The sequence below is a fragment of the Serinus canaria genome, chromosome 4A, assembly GCF_022539315.1.
Source record: "Serinus canaria isolate serCan28SL12 chromosome 4A, serCan2020, whole genome shotgun sequence".
In the NCBI taxonomy this organism is placed as follows: Eukaryota; Metazoa; Chordata; class Aves; order Passeriformes; family Fringillidae; genus Serinus; species Serinus canaria.
In genome coordinates this window covers 5,005,457-5,017,951 of record NC_066318.1, presented here as the reverse complement: position 1 = coordinate 5,017,951, position 12,495 = coordinate 5,005,457, and the positions used below count along the sequence as shown (strand labels likewise).

Genomic DNA, 12,495 nt, shown 5'->3' with positions numbered 1-12,495 from the left:
AGCCTCTCCTGACTTTTGGCACCACTGCTGGCAAGGGGCAGCTTCTCCACCCACCCACCTCGTGCTGGAGAGGGGAAGTGCTGTCCCTGGCAAGGGAACAAACACCAACAGCTCCAACCCTGAGCACAACTCCAACACACAAAGAGAATTTTGCTGCTTCAAACCCAGGCAAGCCAGGGAGTGGTTCTCCAAGCCAGGGAGCTGTTTTACAGACAGCCATGATTTCATCAGACCCCAATCCAATTTTTGATTCGTGTGCTCAGCCAGCAACACCCTGCAAAGCCCAAGTTTGGGGTGTGGTGGGACAGCACCGTGTGACAGCCCCAGGTGTGTCCATCAGCCCTCCCATGCTCCAGGGTCCTGTTCAGGGCACGGGGAGAGGATTTGGGAATTCTGCGTGGATGCCATGGCAGCGCTCAGCACTGGGAGGGCACTCAGCATTCCAAGGAGCAGCCAAAGCCTCATCCCAGCACAGCCAGCACATCCTTCCCGGCAGACGCTGCCACGCCATCGCCCGGCCCTGCTCCTTTTGCACGGATTTTTTGGTTTTTAAAGAGAATTCCCTGCTGCAGGCACACAAGGCAGGGAAATCCAGCAGTTTTTAGCCCTCAGCCTGCTGTGAGCAGCACAGCTACATCCCTGGATCCACGTGAGCCCTGCTGAGGCCAGGAGCTGAGCTGCATCCATGGACCTGCGCCTTCTCCCCCTCTCCAGACATGCTCCTTCCCCCTGGGACAGCCCCAGCCACGTGGAGATCAGACAGACAACCCCTTCCCAGGAATTATTTCTATTAAAGACAGGCATTGCAGATCAGAAAGACCTCAGCTGGTTCTGTCTGAGGAGCTCCTGCAAGGTTGTGAAGCGCAAGCTTAGATAAACTGAGAACTTACAATTGCTATAAGATACACATGTAAGTAAAGAAAAAAATATATCATCCATACAAGAGAAAACTACAATTTTAAAATTTTACTTTATGCTGTAAGATAATTACTTTGTGATTTGATGCCCAGCTCCAAGACCTTCTGATTTTTGTTGGCCTCAACTACAGCAGGATTGGAAGGTCCAGCCAGGGTTTTCCCTGTGGACAGCAGAACTCAGAGACTGGCACTTGCCTGCTGGTAAAGGCACCCTCAATTCCCACCCCACACCCCAGGAATGCTCCTGGAGTGATGGGAAATGGGATGGATGCTGGTGGCAATGCACACAGAGCGTGGCACCAGCAAAACAGGATTTGGGGGTGCCCTGCAAGGTGGTTTTGGAACAAAACCTCCCTCAGTTCCCTACATCCACTCTCTGCCCCAAGCTCAGGCTCTGGCTTCCATAATCAGGCTGACACTAGAAATGGCAGTGAAGTAGAGAATCCATCACCTGCTGCAGTGGGAAAAGCAAAGGAGCCCATCCCCAAGCCCAGGTGCTGCTCAGCCACAAGGGATTGGAGATTCCTGGGACTGGCCTCAATTTTCTTGTCTATTAAAGTCACATCCAAACCAAGTCCCTCAATCCTCATGGGAGGCAGGGAGTACCAGGATCACACAGGGGAATGGTGGTGGGGAGCCTGGGGACCCCTGGGTGTCACATCACACAGTTTTGGGGAGAGGGAGAGGAAATGAATGAGAGCATGGCAGAGGTAGCTGGTGGGAGGTGCTGGGAAGGTTTCACATCCCATATCCTGCTGAAATTAGGGAAACACCCCAGGACTGACGTGAGCTGAGGCAGCATCCTCCTCTGAGGGCTCAGTGAGACCCCAGCTCCACAGAACCCCCCGTCAGCACTAAACCCCAACTCCCACTGCTGTCAGCCCAAAAACATCAGTCCAAAAACCAGCCCTGCACCACAGTGACAACTCTGCAGAAAAGATCCCTCAGTGCTGAAAGCTCTGATTCCCACGTTAATTAAAGCCCATCAAGTCATCAGCAGCTTCAGAATAAAGTTGGAAGCTTTAAGCAGCAGGAGCATCAGCTGCTGGAACAGTCACACAGCTGCATTTTTGGGAGATGTGGTCCACAGAGCCTTAGAGAGGGTGTTTGTCACCACAGGGTGACAAGCCCTGTGCCCTGAGAGGCTGTAAAAACCATTAATGTCCTGTAAACCACCATAAAAAGGAGTGTAGAGAGCTACAAACCCTAAGCTGGAATTGTGACATGAGTAAATGAACGAGGCTTTAAAAGAACAGGTGTAATATAATGCATATATGTATGCTGTTCTGCTGGGAAGATGTGTAAAAAAAATGAATAAATGCAAATTAAAAAGTCGTAAATCTCTACAGAACTTCTCTGGAAATGGTTAGCAAAGTCAGTTTTTCAAATTAACCAACTGAATCCTTGCTCCCTTAACAAGAATTCTTGTTGATGTTCCTTGAGCTGGAGTCCTCCGCTGGATAAGGAGGGAAGTGCTGCATCTCAAACTCAAAGCGCAGCCAGCTCTGCCCTCTGCCGATGGCCGGGCACCGCGGTGGCCCGGGAATGTGGCCGTAGGTGGCACCACTTCGTGGCACGTTTGGAAAAGAAGAGCCCTTGGCTCTCACCCTGTTTGTCCATGAGAGCTGTGGGAATCCCCTGAATGAGATAATGACCGCGAAGAACTCGCTGTTTTGGGCAGCCCAAATGTGCCCACGATGAGCTTCGGGGGGACCCTAAATCCCCCCAAAATCCCTGGGAGCAGGGACTGCAGCACAGGGGTGCAAACACCCCGGTGAGAGGGAAGGAACCTTCCCCATAAAGCTCGGGAAGGAAAATAATGGACGAATCCTCATTCCCTCAGCCTCAGCTCCTCGGCTGTCCGAGAGGGGCTCTGCCAGCGGGTCCCTTACCCAGGAGCTGAGTTAGGGCTCCTGAGCCCACCCCTGGCAGCAGGTCCCTGTCCCCAGGAGCTGAGTGAGGGCTCCTGAGCCCACCCCTGGCAGCAGAAACAGCTGCTGGGGTGACACCAACCTCGCAGCGACAGCTCCCAAAACACCCCGAGAGCATCAGCACCCTTGCAAACATCTGTGAAAACCACGGAAGGAGAGCGGGTGATGCCAGGCAGGACCCAGGGCAGGGACACCCCGGAGCGGGGCCCCGCCGTGCCCGTCCCGCTCCCCAGGGCGCAGCCGCTCCCCGGCAGTTGCACTTTTGCTTTGCACTGCGAGGGAGGGACCCGCCGTGGGGACCTCTTCAGCCCCGCGGGGACACACCGGGACAGCCTCCGGGCCAGCAAAGGTAGGGCTGGAATTCCTCTCTCCCGGTTGCCTTCGGGTCACGCTGGGGGAGTTCAGTTGGGCTTTTTTGGTTGTTGTGCCAGAGATTTGGTGAGGCTCTGCCGGGATGGGACAACCCAGAGACAGCCAGGGGGGGTCCTGCCTTCACCACAGACCTGGTGTAAGTCCCAGAGTAAATAGGTAGAGGGGAGGAGATGCAAAGCCCAGATATATTCATTTATTGAAGATATAATCTTAATTTATTGAAGATCTCCTGTGTGTGCCCATGGGATGCTCTGAGCATCTGAGAGCAGGGAGATGGCTGAAGCTAAAACACCCTGCCTTGGAGTTACAAGCTGTGTTTTCTGCTGTCATTGAGTGAGCAGCTGAATTTAAGGATTAACCCCAACTCCAGTGGTTCTCAGCCTCTGCAAATCCAGCAGCACCTGGGATGGGACTGGTCTGTAAGGGGCCCTTGAGGCCACGGAGCCCCATCCCCCCTGCACAGGGATAACTGACCCAATTCCCACACTTTCCTTGGCTTTGTCTCTCTCTGTTTGTCCCATGAGTTTTACCAAGTGGTCTGCTCCTCACAAGTGGTACCACACTGGTTTCCCATGGGCCAATTTCTATTTGGCGACAAGAACCAGGGAGGAAGAGAACGGGGTTATCACAGCACAGGGACACGGCTGTGCATCCCTGGGGGCCATGTGCTGATGGTTTGGGGAGATAATTCACAACTTTGGTGCTGGAAACATCTCTCAGGGATATCAGAGTGCGCCAGGAAGGCACAAGGAGGGTGGGGGATTAGGCTGACACACAGCACTGCTGCTCCGGGTTATTTTCCCTTCTTAACTAGGATAAATATTAACAAAGGAGGACAAGAGCTTTTGCAAAGGATTAAAAGGCAAAATCAGAGTATTTCACATGGCATTAAACCAGAGCATTTATTTTTTTCCCTTCCCTTCTTGGAATTTAGTTAGCACACCAAGGGGGAATATTGCTCTGACGGAGAAAGAGATAAATCCCAAATATCTATCAGGAAAATACTTCAAGGCAGAGAAGGCCTTCTGCCATTTGTTAAAAGAACAAAAAAAAACCAATCCCATACAACATTCAGTTTCTGGTTTTAGCATTTCTATTTTCAGTTCATACCTTGTAAATTCTGCTTCCTGCCAAGGCAGGCCAGAGAACAAAGCAGGCACTGGGAGAAGCCAGGCCACCCTGGGCCAGCTGTCCCCTCCCCACAGAGCCCCTTTGGGGGGACAGAGCCACCCTCACCCTGCCTTCACTCTCATAGGAAACTGAATTTCCATTTGATGTTTCCCCCATGCATGTTCTGCTTTTATTTTAGGCTGTGGAGGAGAAGAAGGGAAAACACAAGAGAGGTGCCAGGCACAGCCCAGCCCAGCTCCCCAGGAGGGTAAGTGAGCCAGGGACACCAGGGTGCTGCTGCTGTGCCCCTGCCACCCCTGTCACAGGTTTTCTGTGTTCTTAAACACACCCCCCCCCACCCTGAACACGAGGGGACTGAGCACCCCCAGTTCACCTGGGCCAGCAGCAAGGGCAGGGCTTGGTGGAGGATCCATCCAGGATGATCCATCACCTGGCTCTGGGTAGGAGCAGGAGGAGTTGGCAGATCCCAGCTCTGAGAGGGCTCCAGGCATGAGGCAGCAGCAGGGAGAGCACCCACAAACCCAGCCCAGCCAGTAGCTGTTCCCAAAGCCTCTCCCCACCCAGCTGGGGTTAGGAGCTGCTGTGGGTTAAACGCCCAGGATTTGCTAACGAGGATTGGACACTCCTAAGCAGGCTCAGGTGAGGAACCTGAGCACTGCTGAGGGTTGATGAGCTCTGCTGAGGCTCAGCTGTGGGCAGAGCCCAGCTGGGAGCAGGGTAAGGGGCTGCTCCCACAACTCCTGCAGGGGTTCTCACGGAGCAGATGGATATCCAGCTGTCCTCCAGCACATGGAAAATGCTTTACCCAGGATGTACCCAGCTCTAACAAGCTGATTTTAGGCTGCCTGCAACTCTTACCTGCTGCTCTGACTCATTAGGCACAAATCTTCACCCAGTGACCCAGTGTGGCTGATTTGGGGGTGTACTCATTGAAAAATCAGGGGGAAAAGCTGTTCAGGGGGAGAACGAGGCTGTGCCTGTGGAGAGTCTCTCACCCACCCCCTCGCAGTGAGGGGGAAGCAAGCACAGAGCATGCAACCCCAAATTTCCTCTTTCTGGAGATTTTTTTAGCATCCTGCTGTTTTTTTACACGACACATGGGGCTGAACTCTGTGATGTTGCTGCTTGGGATTTCCAAAGCACCATTTCTCACATTGCTGAGTTTTTACACCCCCTCCCCAGCCCTTAGGGTGCCTCTGGGTGCCCTGGCTGAGCCTCCTCGCTGCTCCCCACCTTCAGCTGAGCCCTGGGGACCCCTTGTGCCACAGGGAGAGGCAGAAAGTCCTGCAAGTGCCTCCCTGCCCCAGGGCCAGGCTGGAGGGGGCAGGGAATGGAGTTGCAGGAAAGTTGCTGTGTGATGGGAATGGGGAAGGGCAGGAGCTGAGGGGCAGCAGGAAAAATAAGATGTGCACGTGTGGAAGGGCTGGGGGTGCACTTTGTCCTTCCCTCTGTGTGTCCCAAGGCCCAGAGATGGAGTTAAGGTGGATTTTCACACCTGGGAATGCAGCCAGGAGAAAAGAAGCTGGATTGAGTCTTCCTCGGTGGGTGACAGGAGCCTCTGCCAACAGGAGAGGAGAGGCAAGCTAGTTTAAATTGATAAGAAAAAATGTCAAAATAAAAATAATATGAATTGTCACTTCTGAACCATAACAGGATCATTTCACAAGCCATTTTACCCCGCTGCTTGAGTTAGATGCCCCTCTTTAAAAGGAAGGAAGGAAGACATCTCAGTCTCCTTGGTGAGAGAAAATACAAAAATAGACATGTTTCCTTTTATGGCAGATTTTCTGCTTCCACCCAAAACTACTTCAAAGTTTCGGTACCATCACACCAGCAAGTGTTGACCATCAATAAATAAGTGTTCACATTTTTTACCTAAGCACTGGAAAAAAACCAGCAGGGACTGCAGCAGACATCATTTTACCTTTAAAATTAAAATTTTGAAAAATTAAATTAAAGACATTAAAGCATTTTAAATTAAGTAAATGTGCTTTTGGCATCTGGGTTGGTACCTACAAACTTCTCCCACTTAGACCTGCAGGATAATTCTTCACGCGGAAGCCAAGGGCAAATCTGAGATGATTTGGGCAGAGATCCGAATTTCCTCTAGATTTATCAGATCTGGCTGAGGTTTTTTGTGTCTGACACATTCAGATAACATCACCCGTTTGGTTTGCAATTTTAACTAAAATCCACCTCCAGCCTCCTTAGTACCAGCTCTGGTGATACCAACAGCCTCAGATGTGGACAATGGGTAAGGGCAGACTTAGAAAAAGCAGCTGTGAGGAAGTCAGATTGGCTCAAATGCAGGTAGTTCTGCAAAGGATGGCTTCTGTCCTATTTTTAAAAGATAAACCTGGTTTTGACCCTATTTTTAAATGTTGACCCTGGTTTGGTGAAAGCCACTGACCTGGGACTTCCACCCCATGACACAGCAGTGGCAGCTGCACTAGGGGAAAGGTTTGTGTGCACATGGGTTACACGAGGAGCAGATTTCCTTCTGTCACCTGCAGGTGGGGAGGGTGGGAATGTTCTGAGGGCTTTCCTGGGAAGCCAGGGGAGTGTTCCCCTCAGGAGTTTTTGGGAGGTGAGGATATCTCCAGGGAGGGAGGCAGGTCCAGCACTGACCACGTGCTGGGACACAGGAAGAGCAACACCTCCAGGTTGTAGCAGTAAATGAACACAATTTCTATTTACTCCTTGGTGCTTCTGCACTTCCACTGGACAGGGCACGGTGCTTGCTGGGCAGCAGAAGAGCTGATCACCACCAAAGCCACACAGGTTTCTGCTGGAGAGATGCTCCAGCTTTTTCCATAACTCTTGCTCTGTTCCTCCCGTCCCCCAACAATGCTCCAACTGCACCTTTCTTTCTTCCAGCCGTGGGGCCATATCAGCTGTTGAGCTCTTGTGCTGAGAGAAGAGGCTGAAATGCCTCCCAAAAGGTGACAGACACACAGCTCTGGTGAGGAATTGTCCGCTGGGCACAACGATGCTTTTCCTGGTATGGATCCCCCCTGCCCGCCCTGCAGGTGACCCCATCGAGCTCTGACCGATAAGCAGGGCACTGGACTTAACTCCCCCCGTGCCAGAACTCCCCGTGATGAGCCGGTGACCGCAGCCTCCCCCGCAGGTTCCAGGGCTGGACTGCTCCCTTCGGATACTGAGCCCCCCCTGGCTGCAGGACAGGCGGGATGGACGCGTTATGATGCCGGGGCTGAGCACGGAGCCGGAGCACAACCATGAGCAACTCCAGCTCCAACTGCAGTGAGACAGACCTCAAGCCCTACTACGCCGTCACCTACACGGTGATCCTGATCCCCGGGCTCATCGGGAACACCCTGGCCTTGTGGGTCTTCTATGGCTACATGAAAGAGACTAAAAGGGCCGTGATATTTATGATCAATTTAGCCATTGCTGACTTATCACAAGTGCTGTCCTTGCCCCTGAGGATTTTTTACTACCTGACGGGCACGTGGGAGTTCGGAGGAGGTCTCTGCATGCTCTGCTTCTACCTGAAGTACGTCAATATGTATGCCAGCATCTACTTCTTGGTGTGCATCAGCGTGAGGAGGTACCTGTTCCTCATGCACCCCTTCAAATTCAGTGACTGCAGGCGTGTCTGTGATGTCTACATCAGCATCGTGGGCTGGGTTGTGGTCTGCGTGGGCTGCCTGCCTTTCCCACTCCTCAGGATGCAGCACCAGGAAGATAAAAACACCTGTTTTGTGGATCTTCCCATCAAGAAACTCGACCTCCCCACCTCCATCACGCTGATGACCATAGGGGAGTTGGTGGGGTTCGTGACCCCCCTGCTCATCATCCTGTACTGCTCCTGGAAGACAATCTTGTCACTAAAAGAGAGGCACTCTGCTTCCCGGGACCTGGGTGAGAAGAAGAAGGCTTTAAAGATGATCCTCACCTGTGCCCTGGTGTTCCTGATTTGCTTTGCACCTTACCACATCAGCTTCCCACTGGATTTCTTTGTGAAAACGGGGCAGATCCAGGAGGGCTGCGTGCAGATCTCGGTGTTCCACGCCGTGGCTTTGTGCCTCGCCAGCCTCAACTCCTGCGTGGATCCCATCATCTACTACTTCACCACGGACGAGTTCAGGAGACGCCTGTCCAGGCAGGATCTGCACTACAGCATCCAGCTCCAGCACCTCAGCTACGGCAGGAAGCACTCCAGGGATGTGCTTGGGGAGGACACCACGGAATACTGATTCACAAATAGTATTCCCAATATTCATTACATTGAATAGCACTCCCAATATTCATTACATTTTGGCCTTTGCCATAATTTTTTCCCTCAGGACACTGAGAACGACAACTCAAACTTCTGCTTTCAGTGAGGGTTGGAATAAACAAACAACCCCCTACTTAAAAATACCCAAACCTGACCAAAAATGTTTTGATTTAATACTTCAGGTGCAAATTTTCACTGAATAGAAAGAGGAGCATTTCCATTCCTCAGCTGGGCAGCAGGAGGTCATGGACCCATGGGAGAGGTGACCCATGCCCCTCTGTCACCCATGGCATCACCCAGCCACAGCCTGGTCAGCAAGAAACAGCAAAGATTCTGGGGTCTTGCTGTGCAGAAAGAATTTGATCCTAGAAATCACTGGATGCCACAGTATCCTCTGTTTCTCAAGCACAAGACAATTCAGCAGAGACTGATTCTCCAGAGAGTGCCCAGAGCCTTCTCCAGCCACGCTGAGCATGGAGTGAAGCAGCAGAAGGTGGCCCCAAAGGACTTCCCATTTAAATAATTAATGAAGCCTCATTTGGGGGAGTAGCAAATGCCATCTCCCCAAATCACACACCCAGGAAAGCTTCCACACACTATTTTCTGCCATCAGTTCCCATTTTTGGGTGCAAAAACAAGGGCTAGAGCCATGCCTTGGGTTTTGAACTAAGGGGTTGTGCTTGGAGGGTATTTATTCAAGGCTGGTGTCCATCAAGCCTTTCAGGTCCTCTTTTCACCAAAAATGGGGCAAATTATTTCCCTTTCACTGATAACTGACCCACAGCCATCACATCCACTCCCCATTAACAGCAGCAGGATTCAAACAGAGGATCCAAACCTTTCCAAAGTTTGCTGTAATGGGAACTCCCTGGAATCAAAGTCAAACGTGCCACGAGAGATTTTTAATAAAGGCTCAAAAGTGGATGTTGTTTTAATATTTGCTTTAAATTCAAACCAAAGAGTTCAGGATTGACTTTGGTATTTCATTTGCACCTTCTTGTAAAATGTTATTTTTCTGTGACAGTATCATTTTTTATTTATGCAAATGTTGTTTTATAATTTATACAAGGGAAATAGACATTGTAGGAAAATGATGTGAAGCCCAGAGACTGCCAGAACACAATAAGTTTGTTTTCTTTTCTAAAGCTTTTTCATATAATGAAAGAAAACTCCACCACTCTTCCCTACAGGAATCTGAGCCAGTGCCTGATAGCTGAGCAAGCACTGATAATTCATGGAAACCACATTCACAGTGACAAAAGAAAATATTTATTTTTATATTTCCTGTTGTATATAATAAAATAATCATTTCTAAAAATGTTTTTTAAATGTAATTCCTGTCTCTTCTCTCCCCTGCATCACCAATACACATGAAGATGTGGCAGCACCTGGATTTGATGCCTCTTGAGCACCTGCAGAACATTTTAGATGCTTCTCTGAAATTATTTTACTCTTCTTGTTGCACTGGGGAGGAAAGTCAAGGGCCAGGTTTCCCAGGATAATGGGAATTCCTCCAGCTGCAGGAATCCAGCCCATCCCTATCCCTTCTGGCCACCATGGGAGGGGACCAGGGTGGCCCTGTCCAACCCCTCCAGAGTCACTTTTAGCCCCTGAGGGGAAAAGGTTGTTACATAAAGTGCTGTCAGAAGTTCAGAAATTGTTCAGTGACAGAAACCTCAAGCAGCTGAAGTTTTCCACCCAGAAAATCCTGTGGGTGCAGCAGCACCTTCCCCCTGCCACTTATTCAAATGAGTGTTAATGATCTCTTTTTACAGGAAGTCTGTGCAATGGTCAGGGTTGGTGACAGGAGATGAAATCAGGGGACACCTTCCTGCCCTCCCCCAGGGCACCTCTGCTCCAGGTGGCATCTGCTGGAGCCACACTGAGGTCTCACAACCCCTGGGGATGCTGCCACCAACAACTGCAGAATCAAGGTGTTCCTTAGCTTAGCAGGGGGTGGGTTTTCATGCCATGGGTATTTTTGCCATGCCCCTGTAGTTTTAGTGTCTCAGGATCCACGAGCTGGACTCAGTGATCCTTAGGAGTCCCATCCAACTCAGAATACTCTAAAATAATCCGAATAATCTGGTCTGCAGCACTGGAATGGGAATCTGAACGAGAATGTAACTGAGAACAAAAATGCCCAAACCCCAAAATATCCCCTTTATTCTGGAGGAAGGGTTTCCTCTGGTTGTTATCACTGAGCTCTGCCCATGCCTTCACCAGGCTGGCTCTGGGCTGAAGTGCCAGGTGGCTTTTGGGCACAGAATCAGCTTTAATTCCTGCTGGGCCAAAGGAAAGCCATTGTGCAAGAGTGCAGCCTCAGGGGTGCTTTGAGGGATGCCTGGGGAGCTTGAGTTGTTCAGGATGAGCAGTGAGCATTTTTGGGAGCCTTACTCACACCTGGCACAAGGTGGCTGAGGGTGCAGGGTCAGGGGGAAGCAGAGTTCTGGGTCTGCTCCAACCCTGCCCCGTTTCCATCGCCTCCCCCGGGCTCCCTGCCCAGCAGCAGCTGCACAACCTCTCATCCCCCCGGGCACCGCCTCTCCCCTGCCGCCGGCACCGTGAGAAGAGACCCAGCGGCTGCCTTGGGGCTTTTCCTGTGTATGCTGATACTCAGAACTGTCCTCACATGCGACAGCTGGCACAGCAGCAGCAACACAGCCCCCTTCCCTTCCCTTCCCTTCCCTTCCCTTCCCTTCCCTTCCCTTCCCTTCCCTTCCCTTCCCTTCCCTTCCCTTCCCTTCCCTTCCCTTCCCTTCCCTTGCCCTTCCCTTCCCTTCCCTTCCCTTCCCTTCCCTTCCCTTCCCTTCCCTGCCCTTCCCTCCCTTCCCTTCCCTGCCCTTCCCTTCCCTTCCCTTCCCTTCCCTTCCCTTCCCTTCCCTTCCCTTCCCTTCCCTTCCCTTCCCTTCCCTTCCCTTCCCTTCCCTTCCCTTCCCTGATGGGATCAGAGCCCCCTCCCCTCCCTGGCCACCAGCCTGAACCCCCAACAACCCCCGAGTTCTGGTGCTGGTGAATTCCCTGGTTTAGCTCCATGTCATTGCTGCTTTGTGCCATCCCATGATGGCACCTTTGGGTGTCCCTCCCTCCTGCCCCCTCCTCCTCCTCTTCTGCAGGATTTCTGCCCCAGCCTCGGGGCAGGTGACATCTCACAGAGCTCAGAGCCCCCAGACAGCTCCCGTCCTGTGTCCTCCAACATTTCCAGCACCCTCCTCATCCTCTGCCACCACCATGAGCCATCCATGGAACCCCAGAGATCCCTTTTGCCATGGAAAGAGCTGATTTACAGCTTCTCCTACCAAAGCAGAATTTTTGTCCTCTCACACATCTTTCCTTTTACCAGCACTGTTCTATTTGCTGTTTTGTCACATGGTTGCTCAACATCCTGAGCAGAGTCCCCATTTCTCTGTAACTCATTAGATTTTCCTGCTGGGGTTAAGGCAGCTTTGACACATTTTACTGCACTTTTTACTTCCTTTTTCACTTTGCTGTTAAAAATGAGCCTCTGCCCCAGCTAACAGGGTGTAAATGTACACACAGAGAGCACCCTGGCACTGCTGGACTCTGTTCCTCAGACCTCAATAATTAAAAACAACCTCCAGAAAGTGGCCCAAATATGAGCTCATCCCATCCAACACAAAAATAAGAAGCTAAAATATTGCCAGAGATGTTTTGGTAAACATCATGACAAAAAATAAGCTGGATCCATCAGGGCAGTGCCTGGTTCATGCTGCCAGTTAAGTCAGGGCAGAGGAGCTGCAGCCTTTGGGGTGATAAACTCTGAGAATTTGATCCACACCATCTACAGCTGTTGCCAAATATCTGATTTAGAAAAATGATTTGGTTTGGTAGAACTATGAGAACAAAACAAGAGAGAAAAAATGTAGTAATGGCATTGCCT

General features: G+C 51.2%; 1 protein-coding gene across 2 annotated transcripts; it reads left to right on the top strand.

Moving 5' to 3' along the window:
- Window positions 1–2,842: 2,842 nt before the first annotated feature.
- On the top strand, window positions 2,843–9,916 carry GPR174 (G protein-coupled receptor 174). Of its 2 annotated transcripts, XM_050974364.1 has the most exons (3): window positions 2,843–3,197; window positions 4,530–4,598; window positions 7,229–9,916. In XM_050974364.1, exon 3 carries the CDS (start codon window positions 7,591–7,593, stop codon window positions 8,569–8,571), a length of 981 nt encoding a protein of 326 aa, XP_050830321.1. In that variant the 5' UTR covers window positions 2,843–3,197; window positions 4,530–4,598; window positions 7,229–7,590; the 3' UTR covers window positions 8,572–9,916. The 2 variants fall into 2 exon arrangements, with proteins under 2 accessions (XP_050830321.1, XP_009088810.1); XM_009090562.4 differs by lacking the exon at window positions 2,843–3,197 and having other exon boundaries at window positions 3,227–4,598.
- Window positions 9,917–12,495: the final 2,579 nt, after the last annotated feature.